Genomic DNA, 23,405 nt, shown 5'->3' on the forward strand with positions numbered 1-23,405 from the left:
AGCTAGTTTGTACACTCAAATAATATAGTTTTGAAAACACATTTTTCAAAAGAACAGCAGACTAGAGAGGACCCTATGAAAACTGACATCCAAATCTCTGAGTTAAAACAACTGAGGATTTACCTCATACCAAGTAAGTTGGAAAAGATGACCAAAAAAAAGAACAGTCAGTGTTGCAGGTGCTTATAGGAAGACAAATTTAGAAACTTTTGGTAGAGCTGTCAAATGGTCCAACCGATGGGGTTAGCATTGTTAGCAATGATGATTGTGTATGTTAGCAACAACTGTGTTAAGCAACAGCTGCTAGACAACGAAGAACCACCTGATTGTGCAAGACAAATCACTTTAAGGTGAACCTGGGCTCATTACGTTTCAGTAATCAGGTGATGGTGGTTTGGATCAGATTTAGGATGCTCGTTAGTACTTTCTGCTCTATATAAACCCCATGTTTCATTACAGTGGTGTGCCTATCTCCCTTAAGGGGTGGGGCCCGCTGTGAGCATCACCTCAAATAAATGCCCTGGCTTGCTTTGGAGACAGTCTGAGTCTGAATTCTTTCAAGACATATGCCGTCACCTCACCACAACTATTCTGTAGTTCAATATGGCTTTGTTCAAGAAAAATGACTAAACTGTCCATACTTTACGACCCAGCAACTCCATTAGTGGGCACATACTCCAAAGAAGTTAAAGACAGAAACAAAAGTCCAATACAGATCAAAATATTCAGAGTACAAATCTTTGCAGTAATGAAAATGGGGCGGGAGAAGTAGGTGGGGAATGGCTGAAAAACATTTAGTCTATGAATGTAGGGGGATGTTATTGTGTGATAAGTGCCTAATATGAGGAATTTAAAGAAATATGGGAAGATTTGCATAAACTGATACAGAGTTAAATAAGTAGATACAAGAGAGCAATATACATAATGGCTATAATCAAATGTGAACAAAAGAAATCAGACTCTGAGTAACAGAAAAAAAAACCTGCAAAGATGCCTAAGAAGAGTTCATGAAACAGCTCTGCCCCCACCTCACAGCACAGAAGTGGACTTTGAGGGTGAAATATTCTATATATTTACTGCCAGAGGTAGTCACTGTATTGGGTAGTTCTGCTTAATTATTTTTCTTTGTTACTAAGCAGGGTTCAATATGGAAAAGAAAGTAGAGTTGAAATGACTGATATAAAAAGAAGTAATCATTTCTCCAATATGTCACTGTGAATCCTCTTAGCTATTGGTGTTCTCTCTATTCAAATTATCTTATATTTACTTATTTATGTTACTTATTCATGTTCCTCAAAAACATTTTTGTTTTATCTTCCAATCCCCAGCAACTAAGTGCAAGACCTTACACGACGTGGTAGGTGCTTACTGAATTAACAAATGTCCTCTGAAAGTTGCGAACAAAGCATTATTTTCCATACTTTGGAAATGTAACATCTACCTTGGCATGGAGAACTGCCTATCTTGTTATCTCATTACTACTCTACCGTTAGAAAGTTACTCTGTGCCATGGGGCAGAAATATCCTATCTGTGCCATACACAAGAGGAGCATCATTACTAGGGAGAACCTACGGGCCATTACTGTTTAAATGGTTTTATACAGCAAAAGGAATCTGTTCCTCTTCTGGATTTCTTTGGTTAGCAATTATTCTTCAGTGACAACTCATATTTATGTAGTGCTTTCCTTCCCACAACCCGCCGAAATTGAAAAGGCAAATATTATCATACCCATTGTACAGGTGAGAAAACTTGAAGCTTGGAGAACTCAAGTAACTTAGACCAAATCACAAAACCAGTAAGAAGTGAGACTTGAACTCAGGCCTTCTGACTCCAAGTTGATGTGCCTTCCCCAACACCAGGGGCAATGGGAGATTGCAGGGGGTGAAGGAGTTTGTTTTTAAAAATATTGATAACCACTTATTATTACTGATTTACTTTGTAATTCTATGCAACATACTTTGTGCGTTTAAAAACATCCTTCTGAGAAGGTGTGCATAAGTCTCACAAGACTGCCCAAAGGGTCCCCTGCCCTATCCTCAACACTCAAATGACCAACTCTTAGACTACCTACAAAAATAAAACACACAACAGGCCCAAAAGGCCCACATGGAAGACATTCCTATTTTTTTAGTTACGTAAGTCAGAATAAGAATATTACTTCGTGACCATGCTAGAGGTAGCTGGGTGGCACAACGGCCTGGAGCCAAGAAGTCCTCAGTTCCAATCTAGTTTCAGCTGTGTAGGATCCTGGGCAAGCTGCTTAACCTCCGTCTGCCTTGGTTTACTCATGTGTAAAATTGGGATATTAATATCATCCACCTCCCAGGGTTGTTTTCAGGGGGATTGAATTAAATGAAAAATTTGTGAAGCACACTTGGTACACAGGATATGCTTAATACTTTGTCCTTCCATCCTTGTTAACTGTTTGTTGTCCTCTCTCTTTTGTCCTTTGCAGCTAAACTCTTCAAAAAGGCCATTGACAGTAGATTCCTCAACTTTTTTGCTCCCACTCTCATCTTAACCCTTTACAATCTACCTCATCATGCCACCGAAGCTGCTCTCTCCAAAGTTAACAATAATCTCATAGTTTTCAAATCCATTGGCCTTTTCTCAGTCCTCATTTTCCTTGACTTTTCTGCAGCTTCTGATGCTGTTGATCACTCTCTTCTCCTGGATCCTCTCTTCTCTCTAGGTTTTCAGGTCACTGCTTCCTCCTCCTACCAATCTGACTGCTCCTTCTCTGTCTCCTTTGCTGGATCGTCCCTCAGGCTTCAAATTTGGGCCCTCTTCTCTTCTCCCTCTATGTTACTTCACTTGGTGATCTCATCAGCTCCCATGGATTTAATTACCATCTCCATATGGATGATTCTCAAATCTGCCTATTCTGCCCCAAACTCTCTGCTAACCTCCAATCTCCCAACTGTCTTTCAGATATGTCAAACTGGATGTCTAGTAGATGTCTTAAATTCCGTGACTAAAACTCTGGTTGCAGGACCTTATCACCTGATTACTGTACTGGCCTGCTAGTGGGTCTACTTGTCACAAGTCTCTCCCCACACCCATCTACCCTCCATTCAATCACTAAATTATTTTCCTAAAGTGCAGGTCTGATCATGTCGCTCCCTACTCAATAAACTCCAGGGGTTCCCTGTCACCTCCAAATTGCTCTGGCATTCAAAATTCTTCATAATTTAGCCCCTCCTACCTTTTCAGTCTTCTTACACCTTACTCCCTGACACATACTCTGATCCAGTGACATTGGCCTCCTGGTTGTTCCATGGACAAGACAAGTCACCTCTCAGCTCCAGGCATTTTTTTTCAGTGGTCCTCCATGCCTAGAACACTTTTCCTCTTCTGTTCTGCTTACTGACCTCCCTGGTTTCCTTTAATTCCCAAATAAAACCCTATCATTTACTGGAAGCCCTCTCCAAGACTTCTTAATTCTAGCACCTTTGCTCTTTTAGATATTTCTTATTACTTCCCATTTATCCTATCTTTTCCATTAGATTGTGAGCAGCTCTTTGCCTCTTTTTGTATCCCCAGTACCTTAACACAATGCCTGGCATGGTTTTTGTTGTTAAGTCGTTTTTCATTTGGTTCCAATTCTGCGACCCCATCTGGGTTTTCTCAGCAAAAATACTCCAGTGGTTTGCCATTTCCTTTTCTGCTCACAATGAGGAAAATAAGTGTCTGAGGCCACATTTGAACTCAGGAAGATGTGTCTTCCTGATTCTAGGCCTGGTATGTTATCCACTTTAACACCTAACTGCCCACCTGGCAAGCATTAGGTGCTGAATAAATGTTTATTGTTTCCTTCATTCAGTACACATTTACTGAGTACCTATAGTGTGAAATTTGTTACATAACAAAATTCCATTGCTAGGAAAGATGGCTTTCCAAGAAACTTTAGCAAATCAGTATCTTTTTTCCAATTTGACATTTCAGTAAGCATTATATCTAAAGCATTTAATGAAGCATTATAAATCACTGATCTGTACATTGAATTTTGAAATATAATATAGGATAGGCTGTGCAAAAAGGCAATTCTATGGTAACAGTTCACATTTATATAATGAAGATTCTTAAAATGTAAGAGTACAAACACTATTATCCTTCAGCCCAGGAAAGGAACTCAGATACTATACCAGGATCATGCCACTGACAGATGTCAGATACCGCACTCGCCAATGTTTCCTTTCACACCATGGTTTCCCTCTTCTTCAACACAGAGATGCCATCAGGGCAAGCTGAGAATACACTATTTACAATGATATGTGGTCCCTCAGTACTGTTTCTTGGAGAACTTTAAGCGATTTACCTGTTTACAGGTAACAGTCCTGAAGGATGAAGAATTCCTGAAGCTGAGAGTCGTGCAGTTATCTATAGAAAGCCAAGAAAGAACATTGGACTGTGACAGGTGGACTCATCTGCCTTAAGTCTGGGGCTTCCCTCCCATTGGGCAAGAGGATGAAGGTCCCTCTGCAGTTTATCAAGTCTTTCGGCGGTGGACTTTTGGGACCCCCGTCCGAGGCTGCGCTCTCAGAGGTCCGGAGGTCCCCAGCGTGGGTCTTGCAGAAGTGCGCAATTTACTTCCTTTCTCCAGGCCTTAGTTCCCCCAGCTATACATCGGGAAACGGGGCGGAGAGGGAACAAGGAGACCACAGGGGATCGCTGGTTACAGCTCTGACATTCTGGGAACCCAAGGCCAGGGAAAGATCAATGGATCGTCAGCCTCCCCAAGGCCCAAGACCCTCCTCTGCTTGGGGTTGGGGGGCCGGGCACCTCCTTCGGGGTGGGGGAGGGGCCTCGAGTCCTCCCTTGGGAACGCCGACTCTCCGAGGAGTCCACGGAGGGGAAGGAGCCTTTTCCTGGGGGTTCCTCTGGAGCCACGAGTCCTTTCCCCGTGTGTACCAGGGCGACGTGGGGGGCTTCCTGACCGAGTGGAGGAGGCTGTGGCTATGCCAGCCTTCTCCCTCCAGCCTGGTCCGTCCCAGCCACAGCCCCTCGACCTAGATCACCAGCCCGACCCAGAGACCCAGCCACGACACCCCACTTTCTCACCTGCGACCTGTGGAGCCGCCCTCGAGCCCGAGCCTGGACCCGCCCCCAGAGCCCGGCCCCGCCCCGGCCCTCCCCGCGCGCACGAAGTCCAACCCCCGCCACCTCAGCGCGGGCCCTCCACAGCTCGCCGTTCAGAAGGGCTCGAGGCTGTACTGGATACTGCCTGATAGATAAGGGAAAACTCCTCTCCTAAACCAGAAGGAGACATCCTGGCGTCCCCGACCCTCACCCATCGCATCCCTGAGCCCCTTCCCTCGCACCTCATAGCCACGGCAACTGCGGCTACGGCAGCGTGAGTGCTCCCTCTCGAGCAGGCAGCGTGCTCGGCTGCCCGCACTGCGAGGGGTCCTCGCAGCAACGAGGAGACTGTTGCCATGGGGACGCGACGCGAGCCAGTGGCCGTTGGGCCCCCGAGTAGCTTTCAGGATAGAGTCCGGTGTCCGGGGCTGCAGCACCCCGCTTGGAGCCGGCGCAGACGGCGACTCCTCCCCGAGGACGCAATGCCTCCCTCCGGCAGGCCCAGGCCCAGCCACCACCGCCAGCGCCGCAGTCGCGCCTGGTCCAAACCAGCTCTGAAGGCACACGTGGCTTAGCGATGGGGCGGGGCGGGCCGAGCGGGCCGAGCGGGCTGCCCTGCGTGGTGAGGACATCCGCTTCCGGGATCCAGCTCTCTGCGCACCCGGGCCGCGCCACTCGGCCCCGTTCCCAGGATCCGCCGCCGCCGCTGCCGCCTTCGGCTCTGCCAGGCCTCTCGTCCGGCGTCGACCTCTGCCGCTCCCGGTCCAAATCCCCGAAGCGCGGTTCCTCGGCGTTCCTGCAGCGCCGCCTGCCCCCGAAGGCAGTCATGTTGGACGGATTGAGCTCTCTGCCCACGCAGATGGTGAGTGTGCCCAGCTTAGCGCTTCCCAGCCCGAGCAGAAAGCGAGAGCCGCAGCTTCGTGTGCCTGGCGCCGGGCCTGCCCTCGAGCAGCTGACGTTCTCTCTCTGACTGGACACGGGACGGGGGGGCGGCCTGAGGGCTCTTAAGGCTCCGTACTTTTGGGGGCGGGGGGGAGGTTTGCTTTGCACGGCTTGAATCCTTTCCCTCCCTCGGTCGTCTCTCCTTCGCATCACTTGGCCCCCGCCCCTTTTCCTTCGCTCCTCAGGTTCTCCGGGTTTTTCCTTCCTTCGCCTGTACTGCTATCAGCTCATTTGGAACCTCTCTGGGCCACGTATGATGCCTGCTTTTTGCAGTCGGCCACCCTGGGTGTCCGCTAATTTAGGATTTCGTGCAAGCCTCCAGTTCTTCAACCAGCCCATCCCCCCACCCCGACATTTCCTATGTTTCCCCGTTTGAATGCTGTTTAGCTATATGGCTAATCTGGGGCAAGGTGCAAAATCCAAGTATCTCGTAGAAAGTGAAGGGTTGTTGAAGAAATGGTTGACCTTTCTTTTTCTCTTTTCATTCCTGTAGGATTATAAGGGTCAGAAGTTAGCTGAACAGATGTTTCAAGGAATTATTCTTTTTTCTGCCGTAAGTATCCGTCTTGATTCATTTTGCTATCCTCAGCTTAGCTTTTCCTAATAAGACCTGTCTCTCTCCTAGGTAATTGGCTTTATCTATGGATATGTGGCTGAACAGTTTGGTTGGACAGTCTATATTGTTATGGCTGGATTTGCTTTTTCATGCTTGGTAAGAAATGCCTGCTTGGATCCCGGGCTTCTTATACTTACATGGTGTTAAGGTACTTCTAAATTCTGATGGAATTACTTCTTCCAGTGGAAGAGTGAGATGAAACTCGGTACTGGCCACCTTCAGTTTCTCCATTACTGTCGTTCTAAGATAGCCTAATATCTGTCAGTCCCCACCTGCCACATAGATGCTGTGCTGTACATCAGAATAAATCCCCAAACCAGATTTGGCTCCACCCCAGACATTATTTTTTAAATCATGGGCTTGAGTGCCCTCTTTAACATGAGGCCTTTCTGGAGGTTTCTTTTCCTCCAAATTATCTTGAATAAACTTATCTATATGTTGTCTCCCCAGGGTAGATTCTTCACTCCTTGAAGGCAAAGACTTTTTTTTTCACTTTTGTCTTTGAATCCCCAGTAATTATTGTGGTACCTGGCACATAATCAAACCTTTCTGCACTTTTTGGTGAAGGGACAGCAAACAGATGAAGCTTTTAAATATAAAAGACTAATCCCCTAAACAAAAACAATTTAGCTAGAATAGTGCTGGAGAATATCTTGCAAGCTATTTAGGCATAGGTACATGTGTATATGCAGTTTAAATGTGCCATGGGTAAATGTGCACGTTTTGTGTGCATGGAATGGTATAAAATGCTTCCTTTCCTTCCATTTAGAAAGTGCATCTATTTCTACAGTCAGTCAACAGATATTTATTAAGCACCTGCTGTGTGCCAGACATTGTACAAGGTGATGGGGATACAAAGACAGAAATGAGACAGTTCTTGTTCTCAGGGTTTTCCCATTGGTCACATGGTGACACACATACATATCAGTATATGTAAAATAAATACAAGGTAATGGTGGCGGGGGGGGGTGGGGGGGTGGGGGGGGCACAATATCAGCTAGGGAGTTGGGAATCAGAATGCCAGAGGTAGGAGATCATATCTGAGCTAGAGAAGTTAAGTGGTGGAGGTAAAGGGGAAGTGCATGCTGGGTCTGGAGGGTAGCCTATATGAAATATAAGTGGAATATCGTGTGTGGGGAACAATAAGGCGGCCATTGCGGTCAGGCTGAAATGTACAGCAAAGAAGACTAAAAAGGTAGGTTGGAACCAGGTGGCTAAATGCTAAATAGAGGAATTTGTGCTTGATCCTAGAAGGCATGGGGAACCACCAGAAGGTTCTTGAACACTTAATGTTTTGCCATATTTGGAGGCTGGATTACAATGGGAGAGATGAGGTGAAGAGACCAATTAGCTGGCTATGGCAGTAGGCCAACAAGATGTTATGAGGGCCATAATTAGGATGCGAAGAGAAAGAATAGAACAGATACAAGATGTCACCAACTGATTGGATTTGTGGAGTGAGGAGTCCAGGATAACTAAGGTTTGCACACCTGTGTGATGAGAAAGGTGATGGTGTATCCTCAGCAGACATAGGGGATTTCATTTGGGGACCAGTTCAGAATGTCCAGTATGCAGTTATGGGGATGGAGATAAGGATTGAGGTTAGGGCTTAAAATGATACAAGGATTTGGGAGTCACCTGCATAGAGATGATAATTAAACTACAGGAGCTGAGTCAGAGTATAGAATTTTAAGGAGGCCTAGGACACAGTCTTGAGATATACTCAAGAGCAGGATATGAATAATTATACAACAAAGGAGACTGAGAAAGAGTGGTCAGACGGGAGAAGCAAGAGAAAACTGCCATGAAAACCCAGAGAGGAGAAAGTATCCAAGATGATAAAGTGGTCAACAGTTTCAGTTAATCCAGAGAAGTCAGAAAGGAAGGAGGACTGAGAAGCAGCTATCAAATCATATTTGGCAGATAAAGAGACCACTGGCAGCCAGTTGAATGATGAGATTACGAGCTATACTGTAAGTTGCTGAGAGGAAGTGTGGAAGAAATGGTGTAGACAGCTCTTTTTTGGAATTTGATTGTGAAAGGAAAGAGATATAATTGGACAACAGTTTGGGGAGATGGTGAGGCCTAATGAGGTTTGATTTTTTTTTAAGTATAGGGAGATCTGGGTAGGTTTGTAGGTAACAGCAAAGGAACCAGTAGAGAGGAAGAGATTAAAGATTTGAGAAGATGGTAATTGAGTAGGGGCAATATACAGAAGACAGGAGGGAGTGGGATCAAACATACAAGTAAAAGGGTTGGCTTTGGTGAAAATAGCCATCTCTTCATCACATACTGGAATAAAGAAAATGGAAGATGACCAGGAAAGAAGAGGGAGCTTATAGTGAATGGCTTCTGCTGAGATGTGGGGAGGAAGAGGTATAGGAGGCTGAGGAAAGAATGGTTTTGACCAGCCCCTAGAGAGCGAGTCAGAATAGAAAATCAGTTACCCTGACAGTCACAGTCCAGAAGGCATCAAAACAACTTTCTTCTTACACCTTATTAAATGAAGCCCACATTCCTGTACCTCTACAACAGGAACTTGGAGTCAGTTATAAATTAGTAGAGGAACACTGTAGACCAGTGATCCATGTTGTTTTGGACTGTTGTATAAGGTGTACATTTTCTCCCTCCTCTCATCAAGCTGACACTTCCTCCGTGGCCCATATATCGCCGACACCCCCTCAAATGGCTCCCTGTTCAAGACTCAGGCTCAGAAGACAAGAAACCAGGAGAGAAAAAAATAAAAAGGCATCCTAAAAATAACTGAAACACAGTATGTGGTTCAACCTTACAACGCTCATTCTGTTGTGTGAAATAACTTGTCATATCCAAAATGCGAAATAAAACTACCAATGTTGTTATTGCAGAGCTGTGCTTAGAATTTGTTATCTACTAAAACAATTGGGTTTTGTTCATAAACAGTTTTGGCTACTGGATTCATAAATTTCCTGTGAAATGAAGGAAAGAAAAGTACTTGTATGGAATGTGCTTGGCAAATGTGCAAATTTTGTTTGAAGCCCACTAGTATTTCATAGATTATTGCAATTAACTATTTTATACACTCCATTTTGAATAATTAAAACAATTCTGTGCTGTTTTTTCAATAAAACAAAGCTACTCCAATACTCCATTGATTAAAGGGTCTTTTGTGCAGTAAGTAGGCAAGAATAATAAGCAGTTTTTACTGGTACTGCTTTTGTGAATGAAAGTAGACCTGTCTACCATTTTTGTGGCTGACAATTCAAAATAAAGCTTTTTAAATGTCTTTATTAACATGTAGCTCCCCCTCCCCCAGAAGGCAGTAAGTGGTAGTAACTTTAAATGGTCAGCAGTCATTCTTAGTAATCTACTAATTATTCTGAGCATTAACTAGGTGGTATTCTAGGGTCTATGACTTAACTAAAAAATGCTGCTTTTATAGTACATGTCTAATTGCTAATTAACCAATGTCATTGGCATATAGGAAGTACTGCAGCCATGCTTTCTCTCATGTGAGCTAGAGAAATTAGAAAGCTAATTATAGGGAGCAGGAGGTAGATGGATGGCATGGGGTTCAAAGTGTAACAAGGAATGGACAGTTAAAAACAAAGACTTCTGTTAGTTAAACTTCATTTTAAGAATGAGCTAATGGTTAGGAAAGTAGAAATAATTATTTTATTTTTATACTATGGTAAAAGTCTTTAAATCAAACCCAACAAAACCTCTTCAGTTTTTCAGCCTTAGCAACATCTGGTTCTAAAGTAGTAAGAACAAGAGTCTTTACAAGTGACCATCTTCAGGTCATCTTACTGGCAGTGGACTAAGGATTCTCTTCATAGAATACAAAAAGGATACCGGTAAGCTGCAGAGCAGTCAGAATGGTGAGGTATCTACACAACTTCACTTTTTAAAAAAACTTTGCATTAAGTACCTGTGTGCAAAGCCATGCATTAGATGCTGGGGAAGATAGTGCAGTCTGTCAGGACGCTTAGTCTGAAGAAAAGACCTGGAAGAAGACATAGCTGTGTTCATGTAGCCTACAGATCGTAGAAGAGAGAATAGTAGTCTATATAGCTGCCAAAGACAGATTGAGAACCAACAGATAGATGTTATAGGTAGGCAAATGTCATTTCCATATAAGAAAGCTACAGCTGGATTGAAAGAATAGGCCTCATTGGCAGGGAGTTCTCATGCTGGAATTAAAGGAAAGGCTAAGGGACTACCTCTCAAGAATATGTAGAAAAGACTTCATGGAGGGAACTAGATAACATGATCAGAAGGCTGGAGCTGGAATGGGCCTTGGAGAAGACCTCTAAAAGAAGAGGGGATTCCCATTCTAAATCCTGGGTCCAGTGACCCAGGAAACAGAATTAGTAACCTTACTCTCCCACATAAACCTAATAAAGACATTGTTAGAATGAGCAAATCATCAAAAGGGAAGAGTTGGAGAAGCTGGGTATTTGGAGCTGGAAAGCACCTTTTAAGAGCATCTATTTCAATTCATTTTTTAAAACGTGGTAAGGAAGCTAAGATGAAGATGTGACAAACTTCCTAAGGAGGTTTTACTATAGTAGCAAGTAAACAGTAAAATGACAGTATAGCGTGTTAATGCATGGATTCAACTATCCCTGTTCCCCATTTCCTCCACATTTGATGCTTTTACCATTACACCATAACGCTTCCTCCACAAGGTATGACAATAGAACTAGTGCTATTAGTAAAATTTAGGTCATTTGTGTCACAGTTGTGGTTTATAAACTGTAAAAGTATTAAAAGAATAACATATTGCAAATCTGCCTCTGAGATTTTTACTATGTGTAAGATACAGCTTATGAAAATCCAGTATAATCTAATACCACTTGGCTTCAGGTCCCTAAAAGGAGCAAAGTTGTCATATTTATGAAATGAAGAGCCACACTTTGATATGGCAGACTCTACAAAGGCCCAGTTAAGGAAAAAGTGGAACTTGAAGGCAATGCGGTATTTCAATGTCTCTTACAGTATTTAAAGTGGTAATTTCCAAAATCTACAAAAAAGAAAAATGTCTCCAAGTCAGTATTAAAATGTTAGCATTTCTCTAATGCATTTCCCATTTACTAACGTATTAAGGCTTACAAAGATTTTTCCTTACAAGCCTTCAACATAGGTAGTTTAAGTATTCTCTCTGTTTTGCAGTAAATGAGGAAACTGATAGGGTAATGGTCACATGACTACAGTGTCAGAAGCAGGATTTGAACCCAAGTAATCTGATACAAGTCCTGTGCATTTTCCACTACACCGAAAAATTACTTAACAAAATTTATTTTATAAAATGCTATTTATTTACTTCATAGTAATTTTACCTGTTGTAAAAAACAATTACTAATATATACAAAGTAGACCTTTAAAATATGGAGGGATAATAAGTGTCATGATACAAAAAAAAAAAGCAACCAAGTAGAAGAAGAAGAGAGACTATGCAAGAAAGCTGAATTCTCTATTTTAAGAGACAAAATGCCTCAAATTCAGCTCAAAAGCAACTGGATTTTACTTACAAATTATTTCATTCCAAAAGGAATTAGTACTCAGGTGTGTTTTGGCTGATGAAAAGATGAATTAAACAAAGCCAGTATATAAATATACTGAATAAATAAGCCAAAAGCACAACTTAAATAAGTTCAGTTCTGCAAGTATCTTGTTCAAACTAAATGCAATTAATTTTTAAACTTGTAAGTGTATAAAAATTTATGTACAGCTCCATTCTTCAAATTTATAAAGATCATGCATTGTTGACTTCAAATTACCAGCTACCACTGTTAGTGTTTACTAATATCACCACCATATGCTTATCATCAGGCATATTATGTAAAGACATTTGTTTTGGCAGTTTGTTACACTGCTATAGCCACCTAGAGAATGCTTGTTCTTACACTGATGGTACTGCTCTGGTAGATTTGGACTATTTTAGAAGAAATCCTGAATACACAATGGTTTCGGGCTGTTTAACCAAAACAAGTTTCATGTAAAACATGAAATACTTTGCCCACAATGTGGTACCTATTTATTCATTTAAAAAAAAAAAAAGCCCCTTCCTAAACCAGTGAAACTGGTCCTAAACCACACAGCACTCATTCGTATCCATTTTTATACTCCGGCAAAGCACAAAAATCCCAGAAAAACAGGCATAGCCAAATTCAATGGCCACTGATCTGATATGTTTGGTTGAGGTAATCCTTTCGGGGGAAAAAACCAAACCACTTTTAAAAATAGTACTTCACTTCTGACAAAAGAATAGGACAAGTGCTCAAAAATTCACATTTTCCTCAAAAAATTTCAGCAGTCGAGCTTTCGTGCTATAATTTACATATTTTTCACCCAAATGCTCCTGCAAACGCACCTATGTGAAACAAAAGAAAAATCATTATGAAAAATGTGCATACCAGATGACATTATTACAAATATAACCCAAAGTACTACCAATTTCGACTGCCAAATTTGGGGATGGGTTGATAGCAAAAGCTAATTTTACAGCTTTACTTTAAGACATACAGAGAAGCAATATAACAGTAAATAGCAAGCTGGCCTCAAAGTCAGCATGAACTAGGTTCAAGTCTCACTTCTGACATATATTGGCTATGTCACCGTAGGCATGCTGCTTCACGTGCTCTACGTTACTTTACAAGACTAAATTCCAAAGGATTCCCTATTCTACTGAAATCACTGGTATGGTCTGTGTGTGTGTGTGTGTGTGTAAAAATATTCATATCAATTCAGTCTTGACTGTCACTACATGCAAGGTGCTATGTTCTGCAGGGGGAAATAAAAATTAGTTCAGGGTAACGTTCCACTAAAAGTTTATGTAAACTTATCTTTAAGTAGATCATCCAGAACTATCCTCTTACCTCTCTCTTTAGTTCGTCATCTTCTTCCATGAGATCATACACTTGCTCTAAAAGCTTCACTCCCAATCCCTGAATTACATCAGCTCTCAATACTTCAATCATTCTTCTGATCTTTTCAGAACCAGACACAACTGCTAAAAAATAATAAGAGATGGGCAATAGTAACCTCGATATGTACACTCCAAAACAAAAAGAATGCAATACATTTATCTTAAGTTTTACATAAAAAGTACTTTCAGCTTTAATGAATTATTACTTCTACTTATTGAGTACAATTTATAGAGGTCTAGATTTGAGCTCTGTTCACATTGGAAATTTGTACACAAGTGGTTTTATGTCTTATTGAATGAATGGAAAATTAAGTACTTGCACTGTGCTGAGCACTGCAGATAGAAACAAATAGTGCCTGCTTGTGAGGGGCTCAAATTCTACTGGGGGAGACAATACATACAGAAGATTTCATCTGTAAGCCAGATGGAAATGACACAAATAAGACATAGTAGTCCTCTTTATAATGCTTCCAGTGGTAATTATAACCCCTAGTTACCAGATCCAAAGGAGATGAGCCTCACTTTAAGAAAATTAGATAAAATTAAAAATCAAATCAGGGAGGTGAGTTATATTACAAAGAAGACTCTCTAAATCAATCAATCAATAAGCATCTATTAAGGGCTAACTTTACGTGAGGCACTGTGTTAAATGCTTTGGAAACAAAGACAAAAACATGGTCCCTATCATCAAGGAGCTCACATTCTAATGGGTGAGACAACCTGCAAAAAGCCATATACAGAGAAGATATATAATCCCAGTGGGGGTAGGAGGAATGGAGTCAGGAAAGGCTTCTTGTAAAAGGTGCAATGTAAGTTGAATCATGAAGGAAGCCAGGAGGTGGAGGTGAAGAAGGAGAGCATTCCAGGCACGAAGGACAGTGTAACCAGAATGGTGGGGTCATCTTTGGGGAAGCTCTTCACCTTTCCCTGGTGCCTGCTGCTTCTCCTCCGGGGCAGGAAGCCCAGAGACCCATGCCTGGGAGCAGAGAACTTCCTGTGTGATGATTCATGGGGCTGGCTGAGAGGAGGTATTAACTCCAGAGCCATGCCCTATTGGGTGTTAATCTAGTCTACATGGACATGAACCTCCCAGGGTCCTAGGGGGAGGGGCCAACTCAAGAACCAATCGGCCCTGGTCATTCAGGCGGCGCTTGATGATGTCAAAAACTCTAAGAGGGGAGAAGACAGCTTGAAGATCCCTTTTCGGTTGGAACGGCAGGGGTGGCAAGTGTGACTCTGGGCCAGCCTGAGCTCTCGAGCTCTTGGGCTGAACCTAGATGTTGGTAACTATGAATTGTATTGGGTCTGTCTGTTGATATTTGTAATTTGTTTGTATTTTTTCTGAAGTTCAAGGTGCTGGCTTTTTCCCCTGAACTAAATGAATGTGTCTGTGTGCTCCCCTGAACTAACTGAATGCTGTATTAAAGTAAGCTTGTCAACCCCTTCACTGTGCTTTCCTTGTTTAAGCAGATAAAAAGAACCTGTGCTTTCCCAGCGGGCCGGCAGCCTCCTGGGTGCTGGCTGTGGGTGGATCTTATGCCCCCACAGAAGCTGCTAGCCGGATTGTTAAAACAGACAGCCAGTGAAAAGCGCTGGAGTTGGGAGATGGAGTGTCCTGTGTCAAAAGGACACAGCAAGAAGGCCAGTGTTGCTACATTGTAGAGTATATGCATGGGAGTAAGGTGTAAGAAGACCAGAAAAGCAGGAAGGAGCCAGGTTTTGAAGGCTCTAAATGCCAGAAAATTGAGAGAAAGAGTGTCAGACAGACATAGTTAGATCTTTACTTTAGGAAGATCACTTTGGTGGATGAGAGGAGGATGGACTGAAGTCAGCAGAAACTGCAGTCAAGGAGATCAATCAACAAGCTATTGCAATAGTCTAACCATGAAGTGATAAGACCCTGTGCCAGGTGGTTGCTGTGAGTGGAGAGAAGGGGAGATATATGAGCTATGTCAATAGGCTTTTATGTGGAGTAAGTGTGAGAAGGTACTCAAGGGTGACCTCTACGTTGTGAGCCTGGGTAACAAGAGGATGGCAGTGCCCTCAACAGTAAGATGAAAGTTATGAAGAGGGGAGGGTTTTGGGGGAAAGATAAATTCTGATGGGTTCACCACAGGTTCCTTTAAATAGCAAGCTCTCCTAATATATCTTAAATAGGCTACTATTTACAAAAACCCAACTTTTCAGAGAAACACCTACTGCATAAAGCATGGAATCAATGGTACATCTTCACTCAAACAACTGGATTAAAATTTCATCTGTAAAAGGCAGAAGCTTTACAGTTTCATGTTAATACTACTATTAAACTACTTTGGCTTTCAAGTATTCTACCTCCAACAGATACTTTCCAGTTTGCTTCAAAAGTTACAGCCACAGACCTGGAGAAAGTTCTTTAAGCCTAAGTTCCTCTGAATCCTCTTCAACCTTCCCATGAAGAATTAGTGTATCTCTGTATTTTCGATGAAGTCTAAACTCTGAGATAGGAAGAAGTATTGGAAGATTCTCACAATTTTCTTTAGAGTCCATTTTTAGTGTTTGAGTCATTAGCTGTACCAGATCATTCATTTCATTTGTATGGCCTTTCCTGAAAAAGATTGCATTTATAATTAGTTTGGTCTTAGGAATTTTCATTAAAAATATAACATACTCATGTTCACTTTTTTTGGCTTTAATTAGACTTTAATGATGTTTTGGGGGATTTTTTTTTTCCTATATCACGTTTCCATCAATTTGCCTCTCTCAGAGAGTCATTCTATATAACAAATAGCATTTTTTAAGGCCAAAAAAAGGTGAAAAACCCAGCATAACTGATCAGTACATAAAGTTTGAAAAATATGTGCAATGTACAGTACTCATACAGTATTCTGCAAAAGGATGAGAAGGAAGTGTCTTCTCATATCTCAAGACATAATTTTTCTTTATATTTATGCAACATTTACTTATTTTTTTGTGGTTCTTTCCATTTATATTTATTATGTACATTGCTTTCTTGGTTCTGCTTACTTCGTTCTGCATCAGTTCATATAGATCTTCCCATGCTTCTGTGTATTCATCACATACATCATTTCCTACAGCACAGTAACATTCCATTACGTTCATGTAACACTTTGCTTAGCTATGCCTCAAATACTACCCCCACCCCAATTCTTTCCTATCACAAAAAGTGCTGTTATTAATATTTTGATGTATAAGGAACATTTTTCTTATTAATGATCTCCTTGGGGTATAAGCCCAATAATGGAATCTCTGGATCAAAGCATATTGACATTTTAGCCACTTTATTTGCATAATTAGAAACTGCTTTCCAAAATGGTTTTTCCTAATTCAAAGCTCCACCAGCAATACAGAGTATGTCCATCCCACATGCCCTCCAACATATACTATTCCCATCTTTTGTCATCCTTGTTAATTTTCAGGGTATAGGGTAAAAACTCAGAATTGTTTTAACATTTCTCCTATTGTGAGTGATTTGGATCATTCTTTCATATTTTTAATAAGCTTGCAATTTTGGGGGGAACTGTTCATATATTTTGCCTACTTGTCTATTGAAGAATGACTACAGGTCTTTAAAGATGTGTGTGTTTATACACACATGTGTTAATTGTTTATATATCTTGGATAACTTAAGATTTCTCTTTATCAAAGAAATTTGGTACAAAGTAGGCATCTTTTACTCCCACAATTCTTGGAAAAAATTCTAGGGTATCCTCATTATATATGATGCTAGCTTTTGGTTTTAGATACTTTTGATGATATTTTAACACTTTGTAGGGTTTTTAGCATAAATGAGTATTGTACTTTGTCAAAGGCTCTATCTAATGTGCTGAGACAATCATATGGCTTTGGATATTTTCGTTTTCAAAATAATTATGTTGTTTTCCTAATGTTGAACCACCCTTGCATCTCTGTTATAAATCCAACCCAGCTATGATGAATTATTTCTTTGATGAACTGCTGTAGTCTATTTTTATTTAAAATTTTTGAATCAATATTCATTAATGATATTGGTTTATATAGTTCTTTTATGCTTTATCCTTCCCTGGTTTAGGTTTTAAGACTATATTTACCTCACAAAAGCACTCTGGCTTTCTTTCTAGAAAGGTTTTAAATGATTCTTTTTTGTCAAAGTCCATTTTTTTTTCATTAATGATTTGGCTCAGGTTTGATGGGTATATCACCTTGATTTGCAACCTGAGCTCCTTTGCTCTTTTGAACACATTCTATTCCGTTTTGCTATTTCTTGTGGGTGTAGAATAATTGTGTTATTCGAATTTCTTTCCCTTTATATTTGAAGTCGCTTGCAGAACTTGTTTCTCGTTGGAATTATTAAATTTAAACCTATGTATCTTGGAATTTACAGCACAGGGTCTTTGCTTGGAGACAATCTCTGGATTCTTCTGATTGTCACTTTGTTTTCTATATTCAAAAGTTCTGGCCAGTTTTATTGTATTATTTTTGGTATTATTGCTTAAGGTTTTTGACTTGTCATATAGGTCTTGGGGACCTATAATCCCCAAGTTGTTTCTGTGCAGAGTGTCACAGAGATAAACATTTTGCTTGCACGATCACCTTCTCTTTTTAATGTCACTGCATTTTGCTTCTCTTCTTTCAGACTGTCCTTTGCTTTTGTGTATATGCATTCCCAACCCATTATTATCTCTTTTGTTTCTTTGGTCACACTTACGACCATGGATGCAAGTTTTTAAATTCTACCTATTATTTCTGCTGTGCACAAAGAATTATGAAAGCAGAAAATAAATACAACTTTTACAATTTGTATTTCTTTTTCAACCTATTCAGAAACATAGTGTTGTGGTTCCACACTCCCTTAGGAATCCACAGGATCTTCTTTCTCCTCAGGTGTTGTTATTTATTCATAGATGTCTGGACTCAGCTATTCTCAAAGCCATATTCCCTTCTGTTATTAATGTTTTCACTGTTGGTTTATCTGCTTTTGTTCAAAGTTTTTTACTATTCTTCCCCCTGAGATCTATAGTAATTCTATATTTTTTTCCTTATATTCCCTTATAGCTCATTTTCTGACTCCTTCCCCTTCAATGGAAGTTTCCCCATGGGCTGGTCCCCCATGCTATCTCAGACTCTTTCCATGCTGGGCAATTCATATTTCACAGGCCTCAGTCTCTGCCCCCACTGACTTCTTTGGGGGTGAAAGAGCTGGCCTCAAGTGGACACTGGACGCTTTCTTTTGCTTCAGGCTAAGTGGAGTGCCTCACAGCCATACACCTGTCCTGTCCCAGTTCCCTCTGTTCCTCAGTTCTCTGGCTGAGCACAGCTGAGCTACTTTACCAGCCCAAGTAAGTTTCTGCCTTTTGATTCTCTCCCACTGAGAAGAAGCAGGGTAAAGGCAGAATAGAGTTTCACTGCAAGCCCATGAGTGGTCCATGAAGTCCTGTATAAGGGATATAATGAGTGTTGAGTGGACAAGTTAGGAGCCAAGGATTACTCTTCCCTGCTGTTAGCTCACTGAACTCTTACCTCCCTAAGGTTCTTGGTTTGTCAGACTATGAAGACATTAAATTGTTTTATCTCTTGCACATAATTCCTATATTGGAGAGTTTTGAGAGGTCATGAGGATCAGAACAAATGTCTAATCCTCTACCTCGTTGGTTATGTGACCCAGAACACTCATGTTTTATTTTCAAATCAGAATTAATTTGAGACTAGAATGACCAGCTTTTCAAGGAGAATTTTAAAAATTGCAGTCTACTTTCTTCATGGCCTTTCCCAGTCTCCTTGGTGAAGTGGGACTTTGGGTCTAGAGTCAACAGTATGTGTATGTATCTGTGTACACACATATTTAAAGACTTACTAGTACTAAACACTACAGGGAAACATACAAGGGGGTAAAGGAAACCTTACAGAGTTTTTATCAGTTAATATGGCCCTATATGGATTCACAGGAACCTGTCTTGTACTTATTAAATAATGTATATAAATCCCCTCACTTCACATTGCCAACCCTTTTTCTTCTCATATTTTTTTCTGGAGTCATCTTCCCAAGCTAGATGTTAGATCAATTTTTACCGTTTATCCAATGGATTAGAGGTTTAGCAAACTACTAGTGTCTGACTTCTTTTAAAATCTATTTCTTCAACTATAGGTCCAGGTGTGGGGGCTTCTATCCCTTTTATACACTCTACTCCCACTGGCCTGACTCTGGGACGTCCAGCCTGTAAAGAACTTGCCATTGCTTCCCTCGTCAGTCTCTTTGGATTATGAAATTGAAACATTAAGCTAAAGGTATATGGTAGAGACAGAGCCATATGAATAGGATAATTTAGGTACAATTATCTGAAGGCAAGGAAGAAACCAATGACCTTTCATGGTCCTATGATTACCATTTCCAATTTAATACTTGCTTTTAAAAATTTTGTAATCATTGTCATAGATTTTTTTCTACATCAATATTCAAGTAAAAAACTAGCAGCCTGGAAGTTTTATAATCAAAATGACCAAATTTGGTCCCAGAGAAGAAATGAGAAAATGCAGCTTTCTCCTTTTAGGGGTAAGGGGTAAGAACTATGGATGTAGAATGTTGGAAAAGCTATAACATGATTTATGTACCGTTTTTGATGAATTTTTTTTTAACCTTTGTTACAAGAGAAAGATTCCTGATAGTGGAGTGTGAAGGGTGATATTCAGGAATGAATATGATATAAAAGCAAAAAGCATCATTAAAATGTACTTTTATAAAGCTGCCTTGTTAGCAAGCTAGTACAAAATTGCACTAAATTTACTTCTGCAGTATTGTAGAAAAAAGACCCTTGGTCTATGTGAATAAAAGTACACAATAATCAGGTGCATTCACTAGTATGCATAATTAAGACAGAACACAATTTAAAAAACATAGACTTGCACTGGCATATTTGGATTACTCTATGAAGGGAGGTTAAAAAAATATACCTACCCTTCCTTGGAATCTCCATCTGACTTATCAGTTGAACTTGTAGAAGAACTTAACTCATCCTCAGACAGACAACGAACTAATTTCTTTTCCTATTAGGAAAACAAAATTCTCAGTAATTACATATCCAAAATACAATTAGAAGAAAGTCTTAAGCTAAAGCCCCATATATCTATCTAGCTATAATTTAACTCCTCTGACATAATTCATTACTTCTATTGGTAATACCACTGTTCATCCAGACTCCCACGTTTGAAACCTTAGCGTTATATTTGACTCTTCCCTCCCTCATCTTTCATATCCATTTTTACCTATGCAATCTCTCTTACATTCATCTCTTACTTTATTTCCACTGCCACCATTCAGGCACAGACATTCGGCAGTAACACTCACCTGGACAATTACATTTGCTTCCTTTCAGGATTTCCTGTCTCTACTTCTCCTTCCAAACCCTCCTTCACACTACTTTGCAGCTAATCTTTATGCATAGATCTAGTCATATAAAAAATCTGAAGTGGCTCCCTATTATCTAATAAGCAAAGCTCAGAATCCTTAGTCTGAAATTCAAAGCCCTCCACAAGCAGACAACATTCTACCCTTCTAGCCTAATATTGGTTCCCCCTCCAAACACTAGATTACAGCCCAACTCAGTGACTTGCTGTTGTAAATAACCTACATTCTCCTTCCTCCGGGCCTCTGCTCATGCTTTTTCCGATGCCTAGAGTTCCTACTCATCTTCCCCCCCCCCCCATCTTTTAAAGCCTAAAACTCACAGGGTAACTCCTATGAAACCTTCCTTATTTCCTTGGATTTCATATAACATTTTGTTTTGTTGCACCACCTTAAGGGAGTTATGTAACACTACATATTACAGTTGTTTGCATTTGTGTATTATTCCTCTAGAATTTAACTTTCATGAAGGACCACATTTTAACTAACCTCAGTAACTGCATAAGCCCCTAGGATAGTGCTCTATAAACAAATGATTAACACGTAATAAATATTTTTTGAAGAAGACAGAAATTACTCTGTAAGCCAAAATTCTTTACTAGATTGAAAACTAAAGCCGTTCTCACCCAGATCACAAGGGAAGCCTGAAGAACAACATGCTGAGATCCCATAGTGCCTCAGGGAAAAAAAATCAACCCTAAAGAGAAGTATCCTTTTCACACAAGGAAGAATAATTCTACACAGTGCTCAAATCTTTCAGTGTGACTAGCACTAACAACATGGGCCCTGGCTTATTAAACTAACCATCAAATTCGATGCAAGAAATGGTCATCAAAGTTTGATTATGATGCAAGAACATCCGGTAAGTAGCTCAGAAGGAAGACTGAAATGTATTAAGTGCAGCCTGTGATTTGAACTAATTAGGGCTTAGGTCAGTCTGAATTAGGGAAACCTCTTAACAATTTTTTTAAAGAAATGAAACTTTATTATTTTCAAATATAAGTAAGTTGTTCTTCACCATAATGTGTACTGTCAGTGATTAGGATTATGGCAAAAAACTGCTCTTTCCCCTATGTGTTGTTATTCAGTAAGAAAAAGTTTATCACAAGTCAGGAAACCTATATTTATCCTTTTCTACCACTACATGACACTCATGCCTCACAAGTATGGAAAAAAAAATGTCCAAGTTCTATTACAAACATACCAGAAAGAAGAATGTACAAGAGATTGGTAATGAAATGAAAAAATATGTGATTTTTTTTTTGCTAGTTAGATGCGTATATTAGGAGTGTGTGTGTGTGTGTGTGCGCGCACGCGTGCTAAGAATCAAACTAACAAAGTTACTACCTTGGGTTACTTGTTTTAGTGATAAGCTACCAGCACATGAATTTGTTGTGTCTGAATATATCCTAAAGTTTGTTCCCTTAGTTCCAATATCATCACCTTCAATAAAAAAAAAAATTATTAAGTGCCTACTATGTGTGGGAATACAAAGACAAAAATGAAACAGCACCTGCTTTCAGGGAGTTTATATTCAATTGAAGACAAAAACATGTACACATATAAGTATATGCATAATCCAGGGTTTGGTTAGGGCCCAGGGCTGGCCTGGTGATTTCACTGGCAGAGGGAACCCCCCCTAATGCAGGGTAGCAACTTCTCTGCCGCTCAGTGTTTCAAAGGTGGCTCAGAGCAGCCAGTCACCCACCAGCATGAAGCGGAGACAAGATTCTGGCTTGGCTCTTCTGGCTCTAAGGTCAGCTCTCTGGGTACTTGGCCATATAGTCTCTGACTTACATGGCGCTCCTGCCATTCAGGTTTATCCAGTAAAATGAAGGACCAGAAGCTCAGGACTGTAATAATATAAAATAGATATAAGGCAACTGGGGGCCACAGGGAAGGCATTAGCAGCCAGGGAGGGGAAGGATCAGGAAAGACCATATATCAGGTGGTACTTGAGGTAAAAGGGAAGCAAAGTATCCAGAGCTTCCTAAATGAGAGGGCAGACAGGCAGGGGGACAGCAAATCCGAAGGCAAGAGTATTGTACACAACAAAAAGCAAGGAGGTCAGGTCTGCCTGTGCCTCAGAGAGTGAGAAGAATGTATATATGACTACGAAGGCAAGTTGAAGCCACATTAAAGGGTTTAAATGCCAAACGGGAGTTTCTATTTGAGTCCAGAGGCAAAAAGGATAAATTGGAGTTTACAGAGTAGGGGAATGACATGGCCAAACCTGCACTTGAGGGAAATACTGGGCAGCTGTGTGAAGGATGGACTGGAGAGAGGAGGAAGTGAAGCAGGGGGCCAGTGAGGGGACTCTGCCATAGGTGAGGTAAGAAGCAATAAGTGGCCATATGAATAGAGAGAAAGGACAGAGGTATGAGAGATGTTGGAAGGTAGAAATGATAAGAGTTGGTAACTGATGTGATATGTAGGGTGAGAGTGAGGAGTCAATGGGAATAACAAGGTCATAAACCTGGAT

The 23,405-nt window shown here is 40.8% G+C and overlaps 3 protein-coding genes across 6 annotated transcripts in view; 1 reads left to right on the plus strand and 2 right to left on the minus strand.

The window, feature by feature from the left end:
- The window catches only part of GLT8D1 (glycosyltransferase 8 domain containing 1), a 23,390-nt gene extending 17,919 nt beyond the window's left edge, over positions 1-5,471 (minus strand). Inside the window, exons 1-2 of one of the 3 annotated variants that reach the window (XM_036738608.1) lie at positions 5,323-5,471; positions 4,320-4,381 (exon numbers count right to left, since the gene is read on the minus strand). The gene's annotated coding sequence lies outside the window, so the exon portion shown is untranslated. Of the gene's footprint in view, positions 1-4,319; positions 4,382-4,783; positions 4,976-5,062; positions 5,168-5,322 lie in introns of those variants that run through there. The other 2 variants (XM_036738607.1, XM_036738609.1) reach the window with 2 other exon arrangements.
- Positions 5,455-9,763, plus strand: SPCS1 (signal peptidase complex subunit 1). Its single transcript, XM_036738610.1, has 4 exons — positions 5,455-5,942; positions 6,516-6,575; positions 6,648-6,734; positions 9,280-9,763. The coding sequence occupies exons 1-4, from the start codon at positions 5,658-5,660 to the stop codon at positions 9,403-9,405; spliced, it is 558 nt and encodes a 185-aa protein (XP_036594505.1). The 5' UTR covers positions 5,455-5,657; the 3' UTR covers positions 9,406-9,763.
- Positions 9,764-11,923: 2,160 nt separating this feature from the next.
- Positions 11,924-23,405, minus strand: part of NEK4 (NIMA related kinase 4) — a 32,055-nt gene continuing 20,573 nt past the window's right edge. Inside the window, exons 13-16 of one of the 2 annotated variants that reach the window (XM_036738611.1) lie at positions 20,477-20,565; positions 15,927-16,132; positions 13,499-13,632; positions 11,924-12,993 (exon numbers count right to left, since the gene is read on the minus strand). In XM_036738611.1, the coding sequence (XP_036594506.1) occupies positions 12,901-12,993; positions 13,499-13,632; positions 15,927-16,132; positions 20,477-20,565 (522 nt within the window). In that variant the 3' untranslated portion in view covers positions 11,924-12,900. The remainder of the gene's footprint in view (positions 12,994-13,498; positions 13,633-15,926; positions 16,133-20,476; positions 20,566-23,405) is intronic. The other variant, XM_036738612.1, reaches the window with a different exon arrangement.

The sequence above is a fragment of the Trichosurus vulpecula genome, chromosome 9 (assembly GCF_011100635.1).
Source record: "Trichosurus vulpecula isolate mTriVul1 chromosome 9, mTriVul1.pri, whole genome shotgun sequence".
Taxonomy (NCBI): Eukaryota; Metazoa; Chordata; class Mammalia; order Diprotodontia; family Phalangeridae; genus Trichosurus; species Trichosurus vulpecula.

Excerpts from the sequence above, each read along its gene's own strand:
- SPCS1 (XM_036738610.1), top strand. The coding sequence starts at position 5,658 with ATGGGGCGGGGCGGGCCGAGCGGGCCGAGCGGGCTGCCCTGCGTGGTG. Across the intron at positions 6,576-6,647 it reads GAATTATTCTTTTTTCTGCC|GTAATTGGCTTTATCTATGG; the intron begins GTAAGTATCCGT and ends TCTCTCTCCTAG. Across the intron at positions 6,735-9,279 it reads GATTTGCTTTTTCATGCTTG|CTGACACTTCCTCCGTGGCC; the intron begins GTAAGAAATGCC and ends CCTCTCATCAAG.